The sequence below is a fragment of the Hippopotamus amphibius genome, chromosome 2 (genome assembly GCF_030028045.1).
Source record: "Hippopotamus amphibius kiboko isolate mHipAmp2 chromosome 2, mHipAmp2.hap2, whole genome shotgun sequence".
Lineage (NCBI taxonomy): Eukaryota > Metazoa > Chordata > Mammalia > Artiodactyla > Hippopotamidae > Hippopotamus > Hippopotamus amphibius.
In genome coordinates this window covers 11,905,410-11,931,672 of record NC_080187.1, presented here as the reverse complement: position 1 = coordinate 11,931,672, position 26,263 = coordinate 11,905,410, and the positions used below count along the sequence as shown (strand labels likewise).

Genomic DNA, 26,263 nt, shown 5'->3' with positions numbered 1-26,263 from the left:
TAACAATTATTTGCCAATGGTCACACGGATACCCTGAAAGCTCCTCTTTCAGATGCTTTGAAAGTCTGCAGCACAAATGAACGAGGGATGGAGAAGGGGCCCTGCTCGGTTGTGTTAGAGATGGACCCTCCACACACCATGGTGACCTCTCCACAGGTCGGCCCCACATTTTCTATTTGCAATTCAAACCCAAGGCGAGAGTGAAGAGGGCAAGGTTGGGTTCTTGATTATATCTGCAGGGTCACCATTGCTATGCAGAGTTAGAGGAGGCCAGGTGGCAACCCAGTATATTTGAAAATTGGGTCTTTGTTGGGAACTGCCTCAATTTCATAGCAGAAACCAACCTTGAGATGTCTGTATTGGACACATCTGGGGAGCCACACAGATATGTTGCCATGTAAAGGGGAGGAGGCAGAGAGGGGGGAGCAAAAAAGCCAAGGAAATATTTTCTACTGCAGTGAGAGAGGTCAGACAAAGCCAAATTCTAAATTAGCTCAGGAAAGGGAGCTGGAGCACTGTGGAAGACCTGGTCCCGTCTGTCCCAAACAATGCTAGAGTTTCAATTACAAAATAGCTCTTCCAAGAACAACTGCAAAATATCAAGTCGGCAGAAATCTGTAAGACCGAAGGGGGGAAAAGTGAAAATTGAAAAGGGTGCACTAATAGATCTGTCAACAGTCCGATGGTGACAAGCCACATTTCTATGAAATGCCTTCACCATTTGTGTCACCTGAAATGTACTGACACTCTCTATAGAACATTATCTCCTGAAGCTATTCTTGAAAAGACTGGCAGGGGGAAGAGGAAAAGGGGAGGGAAGACTCTGTCTCAGATACCATCAAGGAAAGGAAAGGGAGATGGCACGGAGGAGAATGATCTAGATTGTTTAAGTGAACCTTTGAACAATATCAAAACCCCTGAGCTTACCTGGCTATTTGCAGAAACGTTACGTATCATAAAAAGGGGATTTTCTTAAGGCCCGATGCTTATGTGTACAAGGAGGGAGGCAATGGCCTGCAGAGGGCGGATCTGACCAAGGAGGCACACGTGTCCTCCACCTGAGGAGGGAACCTTTCTTTGCTTACTTCAGGTAATATTCTAATACTAACCCAATGTAGTTATCAAGGAGGGAAGACCTGGTGAGAGCTCCGCCTTCCCTGCCCCTCCATTTTATATCTGCAATCCAATTCAGTTGCATGTGACTGGGGTAGGAGATAAAAAGGTGTATTTAGGGACTTAAATAACAACCAAGTAAAGAATTCCACCTGCCAGTCTCTGGAGGGGTGCAACGGACCACAGTTAAGGTCCATCTGAATTTACAGTAGCAGGATTTTTATTTCAGGACTTGAATCTCTGCTGCTAAAAATTCACTCTCAGCTGAAACTAAGCATTTGCATGCTTAGTCAGAGCAAATTATTTTCCAATTAAATGAAAGGAATCAATTCCTTTGACCATTTCAAGTTAATGAAAGGTCCTTTCTGACTTCCTAAAATTAAAACTGCTTTCAATTTTTAAAAAACTGCCAAGATAGACAAAGGCCCTTATTAACCTGGCACATTTTGGAGGCGTGGGGATAACGAAGTAGGTGATCCCAAACATCTTTTGGAAACTAAAACACTTGTTTCAAGAAGGCAGTATGAAATAGGATAGTGGTAAGAGCACAGACACTGAGGTAGATGGGTCTGGAATCAAATCCCGGCTCTGCCAGGTTTAAATAGTGTGACCTTGGACACATTACTTCACCTCTGAACTGTGGTCTCCTTACACATGAAATGAGAATAACCCCGCCCCAGGGTTGTTCTGTGGATTAAATGCGAAAGTCCCTGGGCTGGACCATCCTTAGCAAGTGCTTCATGAAGGCTGGCAGTGCTAACAATGATGACGATATTCGTAATAATATAGAGATGTCCTCTCTGTTATAGTAACCTCCCTGGACAAGTCCAGAGAATCTGGTAGGGGGACTCTTAGCCAGGATGCAGCCTGTATGATTTCATATGACTTTACTGATGGTCCAATAAGACAATCAGAGCCTCTCCCTGCCCCTCTGAGTCTCACACACGAATTGTGAGCAGAGCCTGCAGTGCGCTCCTCAAACCCACCCTCTGTGCCCTGTTCTGCGTGGTAGCCACAAGCATGATGGAACCACGGCAGTCATTTCCCTACAGATGCTTCTTGGTTTTGGTTACAACCAGCCCCAGGGCAGAGGTCAGCTGTAGGAGGTGGTGGTGCCGGGATGGGGAGGCTGAGCCACTTTGTATGGACCCTGGTGAAGCCCAGGCCCGGTGGGGCAGGCAGGGGACAGACCGACAGACTGAACTTGCTTGCCTTTGTGGGTTTAAGCCAGTCTTAATGTTATTTGAAGACAGTTTTTTGTCTGTGAATATTTATAACAGTGTGAAAACTCCCGGACAGCTGGTAATGCATTTTGAAGTGTGCTAACAACACTGTATCAAACAGCCTCTATTGATCACATCGTACTTTTTTGTGGCCACGCGTTTCATACACGGTGCTTATACATTTTGAATAAGAACGTCAAGTACCTTTTGCTTCAAGCGGTTTTTCACCTCTTTTATTCCCATTTTTGCATGATCTTTTGCCTGCATGAAAAATTAATTTAAGTTAAGATTCCCTTTCTGTTTCCAGCAGGGACTATGCTTGATTTCAGTCCGTCGTGAATCACCTTCTCTGATTACTAGAAAAAGGAAGGAAAAATGGGATCATCAAGTCGAAAACATAATGGCTAAGAAAACAAATACAATGTTGAAAGGTTAAAAAAAAAATCCGTTAAAGAGGCTACAGAGATTTTATTTTCTGCATTTTGATGGCACTTTTTCCTCCCCCTCTGAAGCCCTTCTTCTGCTCTCTGTAATTATTTATCTCGCAGCCTGGTGACAGCTACCAGTAAGAGGAGAGCAGCAGCTTCTCCAGCTGCAAGATTCAGAATATCTATTACACTTCACCAGGGCAGGGCCTCAGGACCAATTTGCTGCCCAGGCTGAACAGACACATCGCTGGGTTTCTCTGGTGCCATTTCTTAAATTTCATTTTGGGCAGACATCCTGGCTTTTATTTTCTGTCATTCTAAGACCTGTGTGGTTCTCTTGGCAGCCACCCACCCCATTAAAATAATTAAAATTTAAGCACAGAAAGGACTAACAAAATTAAAAATGGAAATAAAACAAAACCACCCCAGTCAAGTGGCTCAGAGTCAAATTAGCAAGCAAGAGAAATCATGAGAAAAAATACTTGAGGCTTGTAAAAGAAGGAGCATCGGAAACTGGCGTGTTCTCTTATTTTCACTCTCTGCGGGCACAAGTTTCACAAACAATGCGTTTCCTATAGGGCAGTGATGAGGGAGACGATGAAGAACTTGGGACAAAAACTAAGGGGTGTGTCCCAGCATGAGCACTCTTCAGTCACCTGCAAAGTAGCTGCTTTATTCCAACATAAGAACAAGGACGTGAGCAGGGAAGGTCTGCCAGAACACCTGACAGACCACTGCCTCTGGTTCTCAGGGAGGCAGCCGTGGAGCAGCCTGAATTTTAGCCACCCCCCGTCTACATTTTAAAAGCAAAACCCAGTAGCCTCCCATTTCTCTGGAGCAGCAACTGTGTGCAGAAACATTTTAAATTAAAAATGTCACTGACCTGGTCATAAAACATCAGCACTTAATAGTTCTAAGAGCATTGAGAGCTTTAGGAAATAACACAGCAGCCCCCGAATCATCTCTGAAACATAGGATCAGATCTATTTAAGTGTTTCGTCATGCTAAAGAACAGGTTTGTTTGGATCCTGAGACCAAGACCAATACTTACAAACTTATAGACAGTCTTCATGGCCGGGTTTGCTTTCGTTTTTACAGTATTCAGAATTGCTCCACTTCCTTTCTATAATAAAAACGTCAGTTAGCAATTTAGACTTAAGATATAGTAGGCCGACACCAGCAAAGACGTCTTCTCTTTAATCAAGTTCAGCAACATTTCAAAAGAGTGTAACTTAATTAGAGAAACAGGCCTAGATAGTGACTGGTCCCGGGCAATTCAGTTATGGGTGCAATCCCTGTGGGTGGGAATGGGGGCGGGTGGGGAATGAGGATGATGATAAACTAGCTGAGGGGGACCCCAGGCTCTGTATTTTGCTTGGCACCTGTCTGCTGGCTAGGAGGAAAGCTCATCACATGCTCTCTGAGGCAAGGGTTTCCTTGGAGTAATCTACAGCTTCTCAAGAAATTCTAGTTACCATGGACAACATTAAGGTAAGTTTAATAACAATGGACTCTAACACCAAGCTGACGCAGGAAACCAGGGGCCTGATCAGGAGAGATTATCTGGCTACTGTGGCTACCTCAATCCATGCACCCTCCTTTCCTCACCCTGGTTTTCTCTGTTGTTTTTAAAAAATCACTCTGGCAGGCTGCCTTTTTTAACATGTACATCTTGACAAAAGGAAAGAATGATTAGCCATAGATGTTCATCACTTATACTTGGTATGAATCCAACATACCGATTTCTTGGCTCTGTTTCTTTCGGAGAACAGGGGTGCAAGGGGAAGAGGGAAGGCTTCCTCAGTACACAGAGGAGGCAATGAATGCACATAAAATGGAGAGGCTCCAGATGTGTTGTGAGGGCTCACTGTGGGGACACCCTGGCTTAGGGGTACCAAGGGTACCAAGCCACCAGAGGGCCAGTCTCTGCCTTCAAAGACCTCCAGTCTGGGGGGTAAACAAGTGCAACCCAAGATGGTGAGAGCCACACTGGCTGTGTGCACAAAGAGGGTGGCGGCAGCTCGTTGTGTGGAAGGGCGGAGAAGGCTTTAGAGGATGAAATATTTGGTCCGTGAGGGATGAGTAGGAGCTCATGGTGGAGATAGGAAGGATGAGAACATTCTAGGGACAGGAAACAGCACATAAACAAGTGCTGCAAAGCCATGGTGTGTTCTGTAACAAGGGCCATGCATCACAGGAGGACTGGCAAGTGGGGCTGAGAGCCAGATGGGGTCAGCCCATGGAGGGCCAGCACAAGGAGTCTACACGCCAGAGGATTTTTAAGCAAATGCATCACATAATCAGATCTGTGGTGGTTTGGAAAGATAATTACAACCAATCTGAATGGAGAGAGAGACTGGATCCAGTGCGTATACAAAAGAGTAAGATACACTATGTAATTATTGGGATTAACTTATAGCACAATTTTTGGTAACTGCTTGTATTAGAAAATTTGAGCTTTAATTAAAAACTTCAAAATTTGACCTAGAAAGCATTCTCTGTTGTAGGATAATAGGAAATTTTCACCCACTCATTTATTCCATACTGCTTTCCAAAATTACTCAGTATCCTGTTTCAATGGTCCTTTAGAGTATTAAAAGTCCCTTTATCAATCAATCAACAAGTCCTTATTGCTTGTCTGTGATTTGCCAAGTGCTGTGTTTGGCCATACGAGAAGAACAAAAGAAGCCTTTCATTGAGGAATTGCTTACTCTCGGCCAACTGCAGCCACTTCCAAGGGACCCGCCTTGGCAGCAGCGTGCTTGGCCCACAAGCAGGAGAGCATACTTATCACACTCTGCTGGAGTTGCTTGTTTATGTGCCTGCCTCCTCAATAAGACCAGGTGCTCCCCCAGGGCAGGGTCTGCGTCCTGTTCCCCCCTGTCTCCCCAGTACCCAGCGTGGTGCCTGACACACAGAAAGCCTTCGGTAATACTCACTGATGAACCCATGTTAAAGGAAAGGCAAGCACTTGAATTCTTTAGTGGCTTCTGAAGCCCTAGGCACCTGGCTTCCAACACAATAAAAAACTGTTCAAAACAACAGCAAGAGGATGAAAACTCTCAGTGACGTGTTTTCCATCCTCTCAGGAGCCTTTGCTGTGAAAATATTCAGAGCAGCGAGAGGGACACATTTTTGGTTTTCCCATGAAAAGTTCCCAATTGGTCTGGCCCTAGAAGGAGACCCCCAGAAATGCTCTAAGATGGCAACATCTTTCAACATGCATTGGCCTGCTTCCTGAGACAAGGCAGCTTCTCCTGGCTCTCATCATCCTTACTGAGGGATGGTTTGGACAGTCTCATCCTGCTAGTCTCCACCTGGCAGGAGAATGGCCTGGCTTTACAAACAAAAGCATCTTCAGCTGGGAGAACGGAGTGCCCTGGGCCAAATGACAGCCTTGTGGGTGGCAGGGGAAGAGGAGGGCTGCCAGGAGGCTAAGGAGGGGCCCAGGTGGCTCTGCGAGGGTGATACTTACCCGGACTGTGGAAAGCCACTGGTGGTACAGTTTATCACTCCCTGGGGAAAGAGGAGGCAGAGAAGCTGGTATTTAAAGAAGTCATATATACACCCTCAGGAGTTCCTCAAGTTGCTTTCAGCATGCAGAACTTGGAAAGTTCAAAATCTGGAGAACCACATGGAGGCTCCCATGCCCCTCATTCCCTGAAGGAGTTGCTGCCACAGGTTTTCTTTCTCAAAGTGAGATTTGATCCTATCAGTGCCCTGAGTACAAACCAAATCCTCCTCCTTGCCTACTGGATAGAGGTCAGACCCCTTAGCAATCCTGCCTCTCCTCCCCTGTCTTGTCTTGGCACTGCCCACCCTCTGCTTCTCCATCCTGTACTAATATCCTGCACAACCTCAGGCTCCCTGACCACGAATCCTCCAAGCTGTCCATGTCCTCGCAAATGCTGTTCCCCTTGCCTGGCTACCATTCCCTGCTCTCTCTGCTGCGCACACTCAGTGACCAGCTCAGTTATTTCCTCTGTAAGCTTCTCCCACTCCTTCCTCTGAATAGCTCTCTAGGATAGGTAACACCCATTCAGAGGGCCATGTTCTCTAAAGTTCTGTGAGCCACGCCAGGGCAGGAACCACAGGGCTGCGTGTCCAGTGTAAGCACAGTACTGGACACACACTAGGTGTCCCCTTATGCTTAAGCAGTGACAGGGAAAGAAAAAGGGGGCACTGTGGGGAACTGATTCATTTTATTTGGTGGGATATGGAGGTCTTATCAGCAGACAGCTTTTCTAGAAGTCTGAATGACTTGACTTAGTTTAGAAACACATAAAGCCCATCTTCTCCCCAGAACCCATATTCAACTGTTAGAATGCTACTCAAACCCGCCTCCTCTGTGAAGCTCTCATGTTACAGAATGAGCATTAATAGAGCCCTATTCTACCTGCACAAAAACCTGTGTCTGCTCCTTTTCCTGCAGTGGTTTAGTCTGCGTTTGTCTTTAGTTATGAGCTTTCTCCTCAGTCTAAAAGCTCCCTGAGGGCAGAACTGGGCCCCCCACTTATACTGTACAGGGCTGTGGACACAGCAGGTGTCCAGGAAACGCTCATCAGTGATTCACACACTGGTTTTATTGATTATTGTGCTCTGCATGCAGCACAGGCTGGTGGGGCCTGACAAAGGCATTTGTAGGTGAGATCACACCTAGCTCTATGAGTTTATGGACTGCCAGTTGGATTATCAGCACAGTCCAGACCAGACACATGCGCAGCAACAAGAGGAGGCGAGTAGTGTGATTATTATTGTTTTGCATTTAGTTTTACTTTGCTGACAAAGACTGAGGCTTTGGGAGGTGGAAAGATGGCCAGATCGGGATTCAGGAGACAGGGTCAGCCACTAACACTTCTCTGGGCCTCAGACGCCTCCTCTGAAAAATGAGAGGATGATTCATTCCTCTGGTTCTAAAGGTCTGCAGAGACTGGGCACACCGCAATGATCTTATTTTAAAGAAACATTTACTAAGCAGTGATTCTGCGCCAGGGTCCATCCTGGGCTACTGCACAAACATTTCCTCAGGGTCTCTGATTTAATCTCAACAGGATTCCTGTGAGGTAGGTACCGTTGCACTCCGTGCACAGATAAGAACACTTCAGCTGAAAGAGGTGAAATGACTCGACCACCTATTCATTGCGAGGCAGTGAATCCAGGTCTCCTAATTGAATTCCTCGTGTGCTTTCCACTGCACTGTGCAGGCCAGTATGTTATCTAGACTTCGCCCACCCAGGGGAAGCAAGTGACCCCAGGATGGAGGACTTCAGATAAGCCAATGTGCATCTCATCAGAACGTGAAGAGTAATTCCTCCAACATTTCAAGGCCAAGGTTGAAATCAGCCTCTCTCTAATTCCCAGTGAAGGAAAAAAGAAATCAGTGCCACTCCTAGCGAACACACCCCAATCCCACAGACAGGCCACAGCTCAGAAACAAAAACGAAATGCCCTCACCAGCATACTCGCCCATGTTGATCTCCTCTTCAAAAACATCACTGAAGCCCTCGCCGGAATTGAGAAGGTCTAATCTACCATCGATAAACTATACAAAGAAAGAACAAAAGCATAACAGCTAGTACAAAGGAACAGGGTAAGGCCGTTCAGCTGGGCTCCTCAGTATATGACCAAAGAACTAAGACAGGAAAGGGTCTTTGGAATTGTGAGCTTAAAAAAGTGAGTTTCTGAAAAACTGGCTGTGTGTTCATGATAACCTGTAAAACTGCATGGCATATCTGCAAAGGCTCTGTTTGATCACTGAGCACCTTCCTCACCCAATCTCCCTCCCCAGACTCTGGGCCTCTTTGGGCTGAGGCCTGAGTCCCACCCATGCCTGCAGCCTCAGTGTTTAGAGCGGAGGCGGCTGCAGAAACCCCTCCAGGGACCCAGACGCACACCAGGAGAGGGACGCCGGGCACCTGTTTGAAGAGCTGCAGCTGTGTGGCATTCTGCAGGAACTGTCTCATGGCTCCAGAGCGATAGTGGGACACGAAGGCTTCCTCGCAGAAGGTGATTGGCTCCTCCTGGGAGACAGAGATGAGACAGGGAGAGGTGGGTTAGAGGGATGGAGTGTGAGCGATCCGCACTTGAACTCTGTTAGGTGGCGCTTCTGTATCTGCTGATTTATCTAATCCTTATGTACCTGTGAAGTGGCTGTTATGCTGGGTGGCCTTCTACTCTATGGATGAGGAAGCTATTTCAGAGAGGAAAAGACATCTCCCAAGGTCACAGAGCTGGTAAGAGGCAGGGTGGGAACCAAAGGCAAGATTCCAAACCCTGCCCCAGCCCCTTCCACAGTAGCCACAGTCACACCCCAACAGCAAGTTAGTGGGATGTGCCCTTCAATGGGATGATTTCCAAACTTTTCTTTTCACTTTTAGGAGAGGAACACTTTCTTTGAGAAGCACCTTGTGTAGCACTCATTACATTCAACAGCCCAGCTGCCCTGGGAGGGCTGGGGGTGGGGATGCTGGCCAGGCTCTCCTTGCTGGGAGGTCTTCTTCGTACCCCCCCCCCCCTCCAAATTGCAGTCCCTAAGGCAGCCTTGGAACACAGTTTGAAAACCAGTTACACAGTGATCTTAACCAGTAGCAAGTTATAATTTTAAAATAATTAATTATATTAGAAACCAGGGATGATCAAAAATAAGATTTATCATCCAGTCAACTTTGTGCTTATGCTGTTTGATAGGAAAGTTTGCTTTTAGCAAACTACATTTTATGAGTCAAGAAAATGACACCCTAAGCTTAAAAAAAAATACCATCTTTGTAGTTAACACCTCAGTCCTTCTTTGAAGGTATTTGGAGTACTCATCTATACAGACAAGTCTTTAATTTCAACAGTGTATTCTCAATTCTAAGAGATCAGACTTTTACATCTTGAACTAAATTAAAGGTACCCCTCCCTTCACAGACTTGGTGGCAAACACAGACGTTTGAAGCTCCGCTTTTATCCTGCTTTAATGAGTTAGGTGAGTGTTAAATTTACTGTGTTGCTGCTGTAATTTCCGAGAGTCCCTCCTGCTTAAATCTAGCCAGTACTAGCTCAGCAACTGGGCAGACTTACTGCACAAGGGTGGTAAGGATGACCCTAAAATACAAGGGTGAGGGGAATATTTATTTTTTACAGTTACACCCCACCTAATTTTACAAAGGATCTGAGGCAGCTTACATTAGCACCTAAAACAAAGAAAAAGATCAGTGCTGGAAAATACATAAATATGTAAAATGTATTTATTTGGGGAAAAAGTATCTGGATATGCAGGTCCTATATGGTTTCTAAAATTCAGTTACAAAATTAGCTCCGAGCTTCCTGGCTGCAGAAGCAAGAAGGGAACAATGCAAGTGCTATACTGCCTATGAGAAAAAAACACACACCAGTTCCTCAGGAAAAAGTTTCCATGACATTTATTACTTTGCCGTGGATTTATACCTTCCTTGCTGAACAGTGGAAAGATCAGCTAGTGAGAACCAACAGAAGCCCACCTGGAATTTCATTCCTGTGGCCTGGAAGTTTTGCGTCTCACCCTTGGAACCACATCAGGGCAATGAATTCTCTCTCCAGGAGGTCTCACCCACGAGCACAGTGTCACTCATGTACTGCTCACTCCTAATAAACACTGTCAGCTCAGACATCTCTTGTTCCACACCCATATGTCTCAGTCCCCACCTGGATGGCCCATTAGAACCTCAAACTCAGAATGGCCCAAACTCCCAGTTACTCTCCCATGTGGACTGCACTCCAAATCTGTTTTTCTTTCCTAAGTTATCATTATCCATAGCTACTCACAGTAGAGCTATCAGATTTCCCTCATTTTTCCCATTTTTCAGTGCCATGTCTCATCTGTCTGTCCCCTGCTCTCCATCTCTTGGCACGGGCCTGACTGCCATGGTGGACGTTCAACTTTGTGTCCCTCTCCTGTTTCGTTCCTCCCCGTCTACTTCAATTCTTCTGGCCAGAGTGATTTCTAAAATGCAAATTGGCTCACGTCACTATCCTACTAAAGAACTTTGACTGTGGAGATGTTACGTGTGTGTGATTATGTAATTCTTGCACTGGACTATAAGCTTCATGCGGGCAGGAACAGTCCCCGTTTGGCTAGCAGCTTGCGTGTCACACACATGGGGTCCTGTGTCGTGAAGGAAAAACAAGTCCTCACTCCTTAGCCAGGAAAACAAACCCTTCCTAAGCTGACCCCAGCTTTCTTTTCCAGAGTCCTTTTGTGTCACTTTCCTATGCTCCCCCGTATACCTTATGCTTCAATTGCATCTCCTAATCATAGGCCATGTGTCCTTTCCCACTTTCTGTCGTCCTTTAAACACAGGCCTGTGTGCAACAGCCACTCACCCCTGCTCAGTGCTCCTATGGTGCCTTGTGCACCCCAGGCGCTAGGTACTCTTCACTGGTGTCCCTGTGACCAGGAGTTTGAGTGGGCAGAGGCCCTGCTGGACTCATCACTACACTCCTTGGGGACAGTGCAGAGCCCAGCCCCCAGGTAGAAGCTCAGGGATATTGGTTAAAGAACCACAGAAAGTGCTTGGCCCTGGTTCCTGTCACAGGAGCCCTGCGGTCTCTTGTGTGGCTCAGACATCGCTTAGCCTGATGGTAGAGAGCTCTCAGAGCACGAGGCCAGGTGAGTGACGCTTGTGTCCGGGGAGCTTAGAGCTGCTCAGAGGAAATGCTCATTGGAGCTGTTAGCATTCACTCCTGGAGCTTTGGTCCAGTGTTGCCAGGAAGGAGAAGTCTGCTAAGGGATCAATAAATTCAAGAGATTTTGCAACCAGATTTGTATGGAAGAGTAGCCTGAGGCAGGCTTTAACTGTAGGAGAGCAGAAAGAATCTCATCTTTGGGGAGACAGGAACATTTTGGGGTCTGTTGTCTATTTACTGGAGATGACATCCCCCTGGTCAGATGTCTGTGCCATAGAAATGAACAGAAGGTCATGGGCACAGATGGGAAACACTCAGGGGAAATGTGACAATGGGGGCTTTTTCCATAGAGAGTTTAAAGAACAACATCAGCAGTGTCCGTTGGACATGGAAACAAGTACTGCCTACAATGTTGTGCTGCTGGGATGGGTGGCAAAATATCCACCGGAGTCAGAGAGGAAAAGGCTAATCCTTGCAGGGCAACAGGTGTGAGTTATGTGAGGAGAAGTGGGTGCACTCAGTGGAAGGGTGAATAAGTTAGATGAGCCATTCCCATCCATTCAGGGCAGCTATTCTACCCTAATCCTGCACTGTCACCAAGAGTCATGTATAAAGATCTGATGGGTGGCAGGCACAGAGGGCGCATTCCCCTGTGCTACTCATCTTCTAAGGAAGTGACAATAATCACGGTTTACCTGATTTTTACAGAATAGCAGGTAAGGTACCTTGCCTGAGGTCACATGACCCGCACAAAGCCGAGTTGGAGTTTACTACAAGGTGGTCTCCAAAGCCCAGCCATCTCGTGCATGGTCTGCTATAGACTCGGGTTTTCTCCAAGGCCTCAGTTCTGTTTGCCCTTGGACACCTGCTGTGGAGCACGGCGTTCTCGTTAAAGTGGGAGTGCCTCATGTTCTCCTAGGGGACACTCAAAGCACCAGCCCCTCATAGACAAACAGCTCCCGGGAGGGAGTGGGCGAGCCGCTGCAAAGGCTCTTTCTGCCACGGGCCCAACTGGATGCCTAACCGTTTGCACCTGCATGTCCGCCCCCTCCTGTGGTTGAAATGGCCGCCCCCACTCTGCTCTCTGCAGTGCAGGGGAGCAGGCAAGGTGTCTTGTTAATTCCTTCCTTTATAAGAAGTGCCGATTTAGTCCTCCTGTTAGGCTGATTAAACCTTTTGTCTTCTTGGGCGACACTCTAGGTGCTGGGGTTACTGACTGATAGCGACGTTAATGCAGGCAAGTCGGGCCGTGAGCGTTCAAGCTCAGATCGCATTAGTAGCATGTTCCGTCTATGACCCAAAGGACAGTTAAACACAGCTGCTTGACCCTATCAAGGATTTTGTTATGAAAAGACGAGTTTTACTCTCAGATTATCTCCCTGACACATGGAATCAATTGAAAATTCCATTATTAATGACTCCATCTTTGTTAACAGGTGAAGCTGTGATTCCAAAGGTTTTTGATACTTCCAGAAATAAACGGCTTTTATCCACAGCACTGTGGGTACTGGCATAAAAATAAAATCTCTCATCAGAGTCTTCCGCATCTTTCCTTGTTCTGCTGATCCATATGCAAAGTATCAAATTCTTATTTTCCTTCACAAATTTAATTTTTACCAAAATTTTATGTGCACACTTACCCTGCAATTCTAAGAAGAAGAAAAAAAAAAGGTGTCCACTCTTTATGGACTTTGCTTAAATTAAAACAAATGACAATTTTGTAAGATTCATCCATCCAAACATTTTAAAAACACCTACTGTGTGCCAGGTTCTGAGTTAGGGGAAGACAGATGAACAAAACACAGTTCCTATGAGTAATCCTACTAAGCAGATGGCGGGGGTGGGTGGGGGGGGAGTGGGTGGAGGTATGCATAGGTGATATACGAATGGCAGAATGTTATGTTTATAGCAGCCTTATTCACAAAAGTCAAAAGATGGAAGCGATCCAAGTGTCTACAGATGAATGGATAAACGAAATATGCATACAATGAAGTATTACCCATTTTTCAAAAGGAAGGAATTTATGGCACATGCTGCAATATGAATGACACTTGAAGGCGTCATGCGAAGTGAAATAAGCCAGTCACAAAAGGACAAATACTGTCTGAGTCCCCTTATCTACAGAGTTGTCAACTTCACAGGGACAGAAAGGAGGATGATGGTTGCCAGGGGCTGGAGGGAGGGACAGGGAGCTGTTGTTTAAAGGGTACAGGCTTTCAGTTTTGCAAGACGCAAAAAGTTCTAGACATGGATGGTGGTGATGGCTGCACAACAGTGTGAATGTACTTCACGCCACTAAGCTGTCCACCTAAAAATGGTTAAAGTGGTAAAATTTATGTTATGTATATTTTATCATAATTGAAAAAAAAATTTAAATGATAGGATGTTTAGTTGTAGTAGCTGGGCAATGGGTACATAGAAGTTTATTTTGCATATATTTGAAATTTTCCATAATAAAAAAAAAAGAAAAGCTTCCGTTACCAAGGAACCCTGCCTACTTCAGGGAACAAATAAGTACAGTACAGCGTGACAAGTGGCACACCAGAGGGCTGGCTTTGTTCTTTTTGGGGGAGTAAAACCATCTTTAAAAAAAGCTTAAAAAAATTAAAAAAGAACTCTGATCCATTTGAGGTAACACAACGTGGGGAAAGGACACGCCTTGGGGTCAGAAAGACCGGTACTTGAACCTGGACTCTGACGATACTGGCCACGCAGTCCCAAGTGACTTGTCTTCCCTCATCTGTGACAATTACTCAAGGCTGGCCCATCTCTTAGGGCTGCTAGAAGATTAAGACAGATGACAACAAATAATCATTTCTTGAGGGCAGAGATTGGGTTTTACCAAGGCTGGTAACATAATTTGTGAGACCCAGTGCAAAATGAGTATGCAGGAAAATAAAAGTGCTGTTGAGTACTAAAATACAAAGCTTTTTTCTTTTTTTTTTTTTTTTCATGGTCTCTTTCTAGACTCTTTATGGTACTTTTTAAGTTTGCTATTTAATGTCATTCCATGTAAAGAAAAAATAAGAATTTAAATTATTAGCATGGCTTTTATTGTTCAGTTTTGTATTGTGCAATGCCAGTTCTAAATGCTAACATATGTGGAATCGTATTTTGTAAATTGTATATGCATTTGTATTTTGTTCTTACCAGACAGTGGAAATGTTGCACAAAACTAACTCAACTGTTTTTTATTTCAGTTCTTGATATGCGCACATTTTATTAACATTCTCTCTCTTCGGCTTACTGATGAGAAAGGAAAAGGGACTGTGTTTGCTCCATCTTTAACCTCTCCTTCCATGTCATCATTTTCGTACGAAGTGGTTGGCTAACACAAGGATGAGTAAGGAATGTGAGAGGTTTCTGTGGTCATTGGTGCTTCCTAGAGCACCACTGCCTTCTCTCAGTGTAGAAGTTCTGGGAGCTGTCAGTGCTCTGCTGCCTCAGCCGCAGACACAGACACGCTCACCCCGCAAGCGAGCTCTGCGCATGCTGGGTGCACTGGAGCAGCTCTGTGCAGCTCGCCTCTGCTCCTGCGCATGCTCCACTGTCCCACCAGACTGCGTTCACAAAGCATGAGTTTGAAGGTAAAATTAGTAAGAATTTCGAGATGGTGGCAGCAGAGCATAAACCAGGCGTGGGTCTTTCTGTGCGCGGGGCCTCAGTCACACATCACACACCAGCGAGGCCCACCTGGTCTCACACTTCTCTTCTCCCCTCTCCCTTTACAGGCGAAATACTCAATAGGGACGCTGGTTGTTCACTCTGTTTGCCATCTGACTGGGCAGCAAAGAACTGCTTTAGGCAAGTTTGTGGGTTTGATGGAGGTGGGGTTTCTGAACTCCTGAGCATGGCACTCAAGGCTCTTCATGACCTTCCCCAGCTGATGTTTCTTGCTTATGACACTGTTCACCTTGTCCACACACTCATTTCCTTCCAGGAATTCTGGACTGTTGACCACCCCCCAACCGCTTTACACACTCTCACTCCTCTGGCTTCCTTCTTCATGTTACTTCTTGTGAGAACCTTACCTGATGCCCTCAGGTGAAGAGGGCCCTCTGCTCCTCCTCCAAGCCCCCACACCAACACCACCCGTGCCCACCAGCCACTCCCAGCCCACTGCAGTCTCCTAGAGGCGGGCTCTGATCTACTTCCCGCGGCTGGCATGCAACAGACATCAGCTGAGTCACTCCAGGAAGAGGCAGATGGGGGAGTGGGACACAGAGCTGGGTGCCTGTCCCAGCTCTGCCCCTGTGTACAAATGGCTGCACCTCTCAGATCCCCACTCTCACCACCTGTCACATGGCGGTTGCTGGGGGCTTAAACAGGGATGAATGTGATAGCGTGTTAGCAATGCTCGACCTTGGCCATGCATTAGAGTCACACGGGGCACTTTTCTAGTAGTTTCTAAAACTCCCCAGGTGACTCTAGTGTAGCCAAGGTTGAGAACCACTGGTGTAGGTGAAAGTGACCAGCACAGCACCCAGACCAATCAACATCCATTTTTTAAAATTAAGAATAAAGAAATATTATAAAGAAAGACAGAGAATCTGGCCCTGTTTATCATAGCAGTCCCAACCCAATTGCACTTTGTGTACCTCCAAATTCCTAATAAAACACCCAAGTCATTGGCTAAGGTGCAGTATAGCCAAAATCTTGCTCTGAAGTCTGAAGGGTGCTTCTATAGCCTCCCCTGGGCAGCCAGTACCGCCCTACCAGCCCCTGCTCCGGGCCGCGGCACCACTCTCAGAGCTGGGTCGGAAGAGCTGCTCCTCACAGGGTTAGCTATGGTGGCGGCCAAGGAACCTGGGCGAGTTCCCAGCTGACACGGAAAAGGCTGAGCACAGTATCTAGCCTAGAGAATGCCAGATCCTCACTGGAAGGCAGGGAAGGAGGGTGGGAGAGCTGGGACAGCAGGATTAGACTCCAGTCACTCCAGGTTAGCTGGAGATGCTGCTAGCTGAGCACTTGCTCTGGATCAAGGTGTACCTTCCCCTCCCTGAACCCTCACGAGAGCGGGGGGTATCCATAAACGACTCCCGTTTTACAGATGAGGAAAGAATGCCCATGCAGGTGAAATGTTCTGCCCAAGGTTTCAGAGCTGGTGGGTCTGAATGACTCCCAAATGCAAGTATGGTCTCCTCCAACCCTCAGAGGCACGCTGTGGTACATGCTCGAGGGCAGCAAGGAGGACCGGAAGGTGGCTGCTGCACAGCCACGGTCATGGCTGGGCTGGGCCGAGAAATGTTTGGGGATGACAGGACCAAGACGGCCTTCTGAACCACGTGGTAGCCCAGGCACGCCGGGGAAAGCCTCCCAGCCTGGGCCCCTGTGACTATAATAAGCCCTAAACAAAGAATCAATGTGTCACTGTGAAGGCGGCTCACTGTTGGGATGATTTAAGTCAGGGGAAATGTGGGTGCCCGACAAGAGCTCCTCGGATGATTTGCAGGGGCAGGGACAGCCGGGCTGACAGTATTTGCCCATTCGGGTAGGCCAGCCGCTCAGTATTGACAGAAGCCCCCCCACATGCGCGCTAGATTACAGTAAAGACATTCAAATCACAGGCGCAGCGGCCCACGCCCGGCTGCTCTGTGCCAGCAGCCCCTTCCTTCTGCATTAACTGAGACAAACAGGCGGAAGTCAGGAAATTCTGATTAGTGCGGGGTGGCGGACGAGCCGGGAGGCCCGTGGAAGCCTAGGAGACACAATGAAGTGGGTCCTCGTGCATACTAGCTTAAGATTTCCTTCCCAGAAGAATGCAGATGGGGGCAGCTCAATGGGGAAAGCAGGTGCCCTGGGGATTAAAAGAGGCCGCTTACTGAGCGCCACCTGCGCTGGGCGCTGTCACGTGCGTTATCTCACTGGCTCCTCAAGGCAACCTGCGAGGTAGGTGTCGCTGCGACCTCCATTTTACAGATATGGCTACTAAGGCTCAGAAAGGGGACGTCACCGGCCTCAGGCCACAGACCTGGTCACTGACAGAGCCAGAGTTTGAAGCCAAGTCTCTCTGGCCCTGGGGCTGATGCAACACAATGTAGTTAAAAGAAATAACCACGAGATAGTATTTGATGTATCAGCTGCCACCGGGGCTGCTCTAGCAATTCGGGGAGATGGAGTAGAAGGCGGTGATGAAGAAAGACAGTGGGCTCTGGAGAGGTGAGTGAGTTTGGGTTCCACTCTGCGCTTGCAGGAGCCAGTCACCTCTGGAGCCTCTGTCTTCTTACTGATGTGCCAGAAGCGATCCCTATCCTCATCCTCTGAGCATTCCTACCATTGTGTGGGCAGGTCCAAGGAGCAGTGGTTAGGTCAGCGAGAGCTGGTGACCACCCCCGCCGCGGAGCACCGCGCTCTTCCCAGTAGGAAGCAGGGACATGCCGAGATCTCAGTGTCAAACACCTTCTGCTTGGCCACCAGAGTGTGCCTCGCTGTCACTAAGAGCCAGATTCTGGGTTTTAACACAATGACCCCTGCATTCCAAAGTCCCAGGAAAGGATGTGCCACACTGACTAGAGACGAGGATGTCGTTTCCTGAGAGCGAGAAGACAGTTCAAGAGTGCGTACTGGAGAGGGGGTGGGTTTGGCGGGCCTGGTGGGCCCCTGCGAGAAATGTAAGTCAGTCAGCAGGAGAACCAACGTTAGCTGTGCCGTGGGAACATGGGACTCACGGATCAAAGGCTTTTTTTTTTTTTTTTAAAGGACATGGAGATAAAACTGGAGGAGCACAAATTAGTCTGTAGAGAGGAAAAATTCCAACCTCTGAGTTAAGGGAGGGGAAGACAGACAGACCTCACATGAGATATGTAGTCCACCAGTCCTTGGTGACACTTCCTCAAGGGAGCTCACCCACAACAAGGCCCATGTGCTGGGTTATCGAGCTCACTCACTGGGTCACTGGTTTATGACCAGCCCTCTCCTGAATGTCACTTATTCAGGGCCAACCTCTGCAGTCTGGATGGGGTGTGCTGCCCAGGAGGCTTTGGCAGCAAGTTTTTAGTCATGAATAAATGGCAGCATTGTGAAGGGGAAAGGGCACAAGGGGAAAAGCTGAAACCCTGGACTTGGCATTGATTCCTTTTCTTTGCCTGGGCCTCAACTTCTTCATCTGTAAAATGGGAAGGTAATGAGCTAGAAAATCTTCAAGGTACTTTCAAATGCTAACGTGCTATTTCTAGACACCCATCTAGGTCTTTCTATAAAGGGCCTTTCTCTATGAGGTCACCCACAGCCCCCCACAAGGAACGTGTCTCGATGCACAGCCCTCGGTGCAGAGCTGGGAACAGGGAATGAACTCGAGTGGGAACGGCAGCTCTGCCACTTACTGCATCTAGAGCACAGTGGAGACTGCATCCTGAGCCCTCTGAGACTGTTCTCTTATTCCCCAAATGGAAGATATACTTCTTACCTCACAGGGCTATGTGGAGATCAATAGGTGATTCATGTAAAATAGTTAGCTCAGGGGTTGACTCATAGAGGGGCTAGAAAATATCAGTCTTCTACCCCAGATAATGGTAGTTCTCTGCCCGGAGCATGCTTTCTGTGATTTACTTCAGGGCACATGACGCACATGACCTGCCCAGGACATGTGGAGTCAGGACGACGATGTGGAGTGAGGAGCAAAGGGACCACCCCCACAGTGGCCTCTGCAGAGCCCCTGCCTGGGTCGGGTGCCAGGCACACAGGAACTGTGGTTGAAGCCTGGATCTGCATAACAACCCTATTAAGAGAGGCTCTTTATCCTCATCTTACAGAGGGACATGACTTGTCCAAGGCCACAGCACTGCAAAGACCCAGAGCAGTATTTGAAGCCCCTTCGGTCTGTCCCCAAAGCCCAGGCAGGCTCTTCCTACAACACCCCAGGGCACTCTGAGCATGCTCAGTTGCCCAAACTTTTTTTCTTTTCCCCCCTGTATTTCTGGGGGGAATCTGAGATACAGAAGATGATTTCTCACACAAAAAAAGTCCCGTCCCACATACTGCAGCCCCAGCCCAAGGAGTCTGGAGTCTCTAGATGGGCATTATGTACTACCTGGGGACTCAAAGGAGGCTCAGTGCAGACCAGAGCTCCGTGAATGGGGAAGCAAGTGAGCCTCTGTGAGCCTGTTTCCTCATCTGTAAATTGGGGATATTACCTACTTCATATCAAGAGGTTTGAAATGAAACAATATTTGTCCAGGTGCCAATTCTGAGTGGCACACAGCAGGTGCACAGTGGTGGTTCAAGTCCTAACAGCTCTTTTCAGATGCCCTCTGAGAGCTGGGTGTTTCATCTTGTGTGGGACCTTTTGCATCTTCCCTCAACAAATACCTGTGACAGGGCTGGGAGAGCACAGACAGGGTGACTGTGCCAGGGGCAGCGCGGGCTCCAAGAAAGGCCACACGGGGGTGGGGGTGGCGCTAATTTAAAAACCAAGCTCCAAAGAGGAGTAGGCACTAGTTAGATGGAAAAGCAGAGGAGGCCATGAGCAGAGGAGCGGGGCCGTGACAAGGCAGTGCACAGTGTCCCTGTGGTTCGAGGGGCATGTCACAGACGGGGTGAGACAGATGCTGACTCTCCCCTCCCTTATTTGGGGGCGTCTTCCCTGAGAGCCAGAGATCTGAGGAGTGGTGAATGCTGGACCCCTAGAATACACAACTCCAAGAAATGTGCAAAAAATAATTACTCAGCACATGCTGGTGGCTCGCCCCTGAGCAACCCGCTCAGCCCTGAGCTGAGCTTCCCATGTCCGAGGAGCAGGCTTCATTCACAGGGAATGAAGGGCCTCATCTTCAAATCTACCTCCTACAGGCCAGGCTGTGGAAGTCCCCCCCCCCGCCCTTCAAGGATTAACTGGGGGACAGCTGCCCTGGGATGCTCCCCCTCGCCTTCCTTCTTCCTGCCTTGGCTGGGTGGGGTGTCCCTGCTCTAGGTTCCGCAGCCCCCGTGCTAACCTCCACTATAGCCCTTCCTGTCATTTTTGCACTCCTGGCTGCCCGGGCATTCCCTCGCCGGATGCGGACCCCGCCTGGGTACAGGCGGAGTCTTCCTTGGCTCTGCATCTCCAGTTCCTAGCACGGTGCCTGGGTCAGCGCAGGCACTCCGATGCTTGTTGAATGAATTATTCACTGCAGATAAGGCAACAGGAACACTTCTGAGAAAGAGGCCAACGGGGTGGAGAGCAAGACAGACAGACTGAGGATGAGGGTTAGCGGGAGGAAGCGAAGAGAGAATGTGGAGTGTGTGCTGGGAGGGGTAGCGGAGGGAGGCGGGCTGCCGGGAACACTGTCTAATTAGACCACATGTGCAGAGCAGCATCTGGCTGAAAGCGCAGCAGTTTACACCGCTCCTGGAGTTGTCGTGGAGACAACCACATGACCAGCCTGGAGCCGAGACTCAGGGGCAGCAATCCAGATGCACTCCTAACATATTCTGACAGAGAGCAGATGGGCAGCTATTTGCAGGGCCAAAAAATGCCAACTCCGCTCCCCTCCAGACCTGTGTGCCCTCACTGATCATTTTCATCTTGTAAAGTCATTCTTATATGCCCTGGAACCACCAGTTCCTCCTGTGTAGGAATCAGTGTGAAAGCTGCTATTTCTGTAGTTCTCTGACCATCACAACTTCCGGCCTGCTCCTCTGGGTGAGGAAATGTCGCCACTTTTAATGAAGGGGTCCTCTATGTTGGGCTCCACTGCCTCAAGCCTCCTCCCTCTTCCAATCTCTTTCTCAATTAAAAGTGTCTAAATTCCTCACTCTTTAGGCCCCACTAAACAGACCCTGGCTCGGGAGCAATGCTGAGCAAGTGTGGGGAGAACAGGGGCTTTGTGGCTGAGCTCCGGCTGGGCGGGCACTCACCTGGGGCACGCACTGGGCCTCTCCAAGCTTGGTTTACTTCTCTGTGAAGTGGGCTTTGTAACACCAGCTTTCACAGGGTTATTTCAAGGATTAAATTAAATAATTATGGAAGATCCTGGAAAATAATAAAATCCTATATAAAATGTTTACCAGCATAAAAGCTCTTTATAAACTTCAAAAATTTTAGGCAGAAAGCTCATTATCATCTGAGTAGTAGAAAAATGACCAAAATCTTAGGTGCTCTATGAAATTTTATTACCCACATATATGGCAAATTTCTCATTTATGTCTTTGGCGAGGTGGGAAAACATCTAGTGTCGGAGAATTAGGTTGGTTTAAATTCTGGCTCTGATGCTTACAAGCAGTGTGATCTTCAGGAAGCAACTTAGAATTCTTTAGAGCCTCAGTTTCTTTATCCATTAAATGGGAATAATCATTTTTTACTGCCTATGAGCTAATTCTAGTTGGGACAATATATGTAGGCAATATACGTAGGCACACAGTAGGCCCTCAATATATGTTTCCCTCCTTCCTGATCATTTAACAGAATCAAGCAAAGCTGAGGGTTAGAAGAGCGTAGTGAAAAGCGTGGGTTCAGTTAGAGTGGGTTGGAGTCCCACCCGCTGGCTGTGTGGCCTTGGGGAAGCACTCATCTTTTCTGAGCTTCGGTTTACTCTTCTGGAAAAGGAGAACAGGACATACCTGTCACACTGTTGTGTGGTTTAAAGAGAACAATGAACATAGAGCCGTTAGTATCCCATAAAGGTCACCATGATCCTCCTCACTCTTACTGGAGAAATCCTCAACCCTTTTGGGAAAAATCACACCTTTTATGTGGGTCCAGCCTGGGGCCCATATGCCATACAACAGAAATGAGGGTCCTTTTTGATGGACAGGGCATAAAGTGAAGTGAGGACCTGGACTGGAGGTGTGGGCTGCTTTGGGCTCCCATCAGGACGGCATCCCGGTCCAGCTTGCTGCCTGAGTGGCGTGTGGGGCGGGCTTGTCCAGGTGCATGGAGGCTTATTTATAAAGCACCGCAGGGCTTCCCGCTGCCACACTCGTCTGCTATCGCAGGTGTAGGGAAGGCCCAGCTAAAAATATTGCTAACGTGGGTTTAATGTCGCCCAGCAGAGACTAATGATTGTTTTAAGTAAATATTAATTATAAGAGTCACCCAGATAGAGTGCTGGAGTGGCATGAATATTCCTGCATCTACATATGCAGGTGAAGAGCCCATGTGGGGAGATAACTTCTTACACACCTCCTCCAGGGAGTTATTTAATGACTGGAGGACTCTAAATATCTGGGCGATTTCTGGTTAAAAGATTTGGGAAGTGTCTTAATATGTGAGATACAGGGATTTTCCTATTTGAGACACAATCTTCTCCAGACCAAATAGCTGATTCAGTTCTACTGGACACTTTACCATGAAAAATTGTCACAGTGGTGTGGAGAACCCAGATTTGGTTCAAGGCCCAGCACGCTGGCCAGCCGATCTGGGGCAAGCATCTGCCCAAGAACCTGGAAGTGGGGGTTCCCAGACTGAGATGGTGTTCTGGTTCTAGTGCTTTACTACCTGTGTCCCCTTGGGTATGCTCTCTCCCTGAGTCTCAGTTTCCTCACCTGTATGGGAAGCTAACATTTGGTGATTAGTTTGATCAATGGTTCTTACATCTGGTATTGCAAGGAGACTAGCCTAGGGAGGGTCTTTTTAATGCAGATCCCTGGGCTGTGGCTTAGATGTTTACAAAGCTGCTAAGATTCTAATGCATTTGGGGACCTGGGTCGGGGGAGTAGCAGTAACAAGAGAGGTAGACACACGTGCTTACAGGGTGCTAGGCGCCTTTCTAAGCGTGTTACATGTACACACTCATTTAATCCTCATAACCCCATGAGGTAGATATTGTTGCTGTCCCCATTTTACAGTTGGGAGATGGAGGCACAGAAATGTGAGTTAACGTTCGTAGGTTCACACAGGCAGGATTTGACCCAGGTGGTCTGGCTTGGGTCTGTGACTGACCTAGACTGTAAGTGCCAAGCGGACGGTGGTTCTGCTTCTCTTCATCACCATTGTGTCCCCAGCGCCCAGGGCAAAACCTTCCGGAGCAGGTGATGGATATGATCATCAAACACTTAGGCAGTTTTAGATACGCATATCTCACAATATCCCAAGGAAGATGGGATCACACCCTCCATTTTCAGACAAAGAAACAGAGGGCAGGACAGTGCAGTAACCAGTTTACGGCCATTTCCGAGTGAGTGGTGGGACTGGGATTGGAGGGCAAGCTTGGCTTGCTCCTTTATCTCCTGCTATGTAGCCTAGTAGGACACGATAGCAAATCCCTGCTCTACAAGAGGGATGTAAGGATTAAATGGGCATAAGACTCCTTATACACTAAACAGCTTTCCAAATCCTCCTGATGGACTACCTCCATCTCTCCCAAGGCAGTTACTTCAAAGATAAGGGTGCTCAACAAATATTTGTTGACTGAATGGAAACATACCAACTGAGATTATGACCCCACACAGTTTTTGGAAAAGAGAAGGTTCTCAGAGGGGTCTTTATACCTGGGCTCTTTTTCCAGGACGTGTGGACAATAACAGTCCTATGTGAGGCCAAGACATTCACTGGTTGGGACCCCAGACTCTGACTTTCTAGAACCTGGATTCATGACCTTTCAGCTCCTGATCTCTATGCCCCAAGTCCCTCCTGTAATAGACAAAGCCGAGAGAAGAGGGTGGGACTGCATCTGACCCAGCAGGACTTGGGATAGACTAAGCCCAGATAACCAAAGCCAATTTCGCTCTGCAGAAATCCTTTGTCACAGTTGGGTTATTAAGTCTTCCAAAGGCTTTTGGAGGTTGTCAAGGGAATGAGCATCCAGGAGATGGGCTGAAATCTGTGCCAGGGGCACCATGGTGGCTGTGACTTCTAGCCATTTCCCTGCCTGAGACCAGTCCATAAAATAAGGACAGTTTTGTTCCCGGGAAATGGCAGCCCCTCCCAACATGTGGCTAGCAGGTGTCTTATCTTCAGGAATATCAAGTCACCAAGACCGTCCTTCTTTCCATAACAACAATAACAACAGGAGTAGCCACTTAACTGAGTGTCTGCTATTCACAAACAGTATTTATTCTAGTTAGCCATTAACATGCTGAATTGTTTAGCGGAAATTGTACTGATGTCTTCAACTTACTCTGAAAACGCATCAAAAAATAGATGCAGTGATAGATGGACAGATACGTGATAAAGAAAGCATAGTAAAATGTTAATGGTACAATCTAGATGGTAGGTATATAGGTATTCACTGTACTATTCTTTCAATTTTTTTGTATGTTTGAAACATTTTGTAACAAAATGTTGGGGGGAAAACCCACAGGGGGACATGAAATGTTAGACTTCAGAGGGGCAAGGGTGGTGGCAGGCAGGATGTGTTATTCTACCATCAACTAGTCTTGAGGGGACACCAAACATGACATTGTGTTATCCAATTTACTGCTGATCTAGTGACAGGGAAGTATTAAAAGTGAGTTATAAATGAAAAGCAAACTACTTAGTGCACATCTACTATGAGCCAGGCATTGGAATAGTAGTGACTAAACTGGTCAGTTTCTCTCCCCTCAGAGAGCGTGGGGAGAGCACCTCCCTCCCCCCCACCCCTCCACCCCACACATATATGTGACAGGCATGTGACGGCATCTACCCTCTTTTCACAGATCTGGAAATAAAGCTCTGAAAGGTCAAGTGACTTGCCCAGGACCATACAACAAGTAGGTGGGGGGTTCACAGCTGGGGGGGTTCACCTCTAGGCTTGTCTAAGTGTAAAGTCTGGGTTCCTTCCTCGGCCACCTTTCAAAAAGGTCACTAACATCACCAAATCTCATTTGTTCTGGATGAGAGGAGCCACGTAGAAAACTGACATCCCAAGATCATTTGCAAATTTCATTCCAGTCATTCTTTTCAACGCTGCCCCTCATCAGACTGGGTCCCAGATTACCAGCAACCAAATTTTAATTCTCTTCACTTGGAAAATCTTTCAGCTTTTAAGGTGGCTTCCCATTCATTACCTTATTTAATGCTCACGTGACCCTGAAAGATAACTCTGGAATTCCATTTGACCTGTGACAGGCTGTCTGCTCAGCCCTCCCTTCCCTCTGCCCCAGGCCTAGTAGGGGCTGGTGAGTTTGGTGGAAGGAAAAGAGAAGCTGTCCAAAGACAGCAAGTGGATGACAGAGTTTTGACTGGACAGTTCCAGGCCTTTCACTGCCCACTGGCCTGTTTGCCCCTTCAGGACCCCAAAGACCTTTTGCCAATAACCTCTCCACAGGGACCAAGCGATTCTCCCTCTTGCTCTGGTGGCACATTTGGAGCCTCTCACTTCTTGCTTCCTTTAGAAGATAACTGCCGGGTAATTTGTGGTTCTGGCCAGGGGGACTGTTAAAAGACCATCCCAAGAACCCCTGAAAAGAGCTTTTATTTAGTAATGATGAATGGGGAAAGCAAGTGTCAGCTGAATTCGTTTTAACTAGCAATACATTCCCTGTGTCAGGATAGACCACCCCCCCCCCCCAAAAAAAAAAAAAAAAAAAAAAGAGAGAGAGAGCAAGAGAGTGTGGGCTGGTAATCTGAGGTACTTATGAACAAAGTTGTTTTAAGAGAAACACAAGATAACAGACTTTTTGCTGAAGGACTACTTTACTTCCTAGACATCCCACCCCCAGAGCCATCCCTCTGATCCTGGGAGGCTGCTCTGGTTGGTTCCCGCCTCCAGTCACCTCCCTGGGCCCTGCTTCCAGGCTCTGCGCCGACTCCTGCTGACCAGCACCTGGAGGGATCTTCCTAATGTGCCACTCCCGCCATCTGATGGCATTACATCCGCTAAAAGCTAAAAGCGCTGCCCTGCTCCCTGCTGCTTCTGCGAGGGCTCTGAGGCTCCTCTTAGCTGGCATGCAAGCTTCCCAAAGGCCCCTCCAGCCACACCTCCTGCCACTTTCCCCTGCAGACCGGTCTCAATC

The 26,263-nt window shown here is 47.7% G+C and overlaps 1 protein-coding gene across 4 annotated transcripts in view; it reads right to left on the bottom strand.

Annotated features, from left to right (window-relative positions):
• DENND1A (DENN domain containing 1A) overlaps window positions 1–26,263 on the bottom strand; it is a 517,643-nt gene that overhangs the window by 58,008 nt on the left and 433,372 nt on the right. For all 4 annotated transcript variants that reach the window (XM_057721732.1, XM_057721733.1, XM_057721734.1 and 1 more), the window contains exons 14-18: window positions 8,680–8,784; window positions 8,219–8,306; window positions 6,240–6,280; window positions 3,816–3,887; window positions 2,541–2,597 (exon numbers count right to left, since the gene is read on the bottom strand). In XM_057721732.1, coding sequence (XP_057577715.1) covers window positions 2,541–2,597; window positions 3,816–3,887; window positions 6,240–6,280; window positions 8,219–8,306; window positions 8,680–8,784 — 363 coding nt within the window. The remainder of the gene's footprint in view (window positions 1–2,540; window positions 2,598–3,815; window positions 3,888–6,239; window positions 6,281–8,218; window positions 8,307–8,679; window positions 8,785–26,263) is intronic.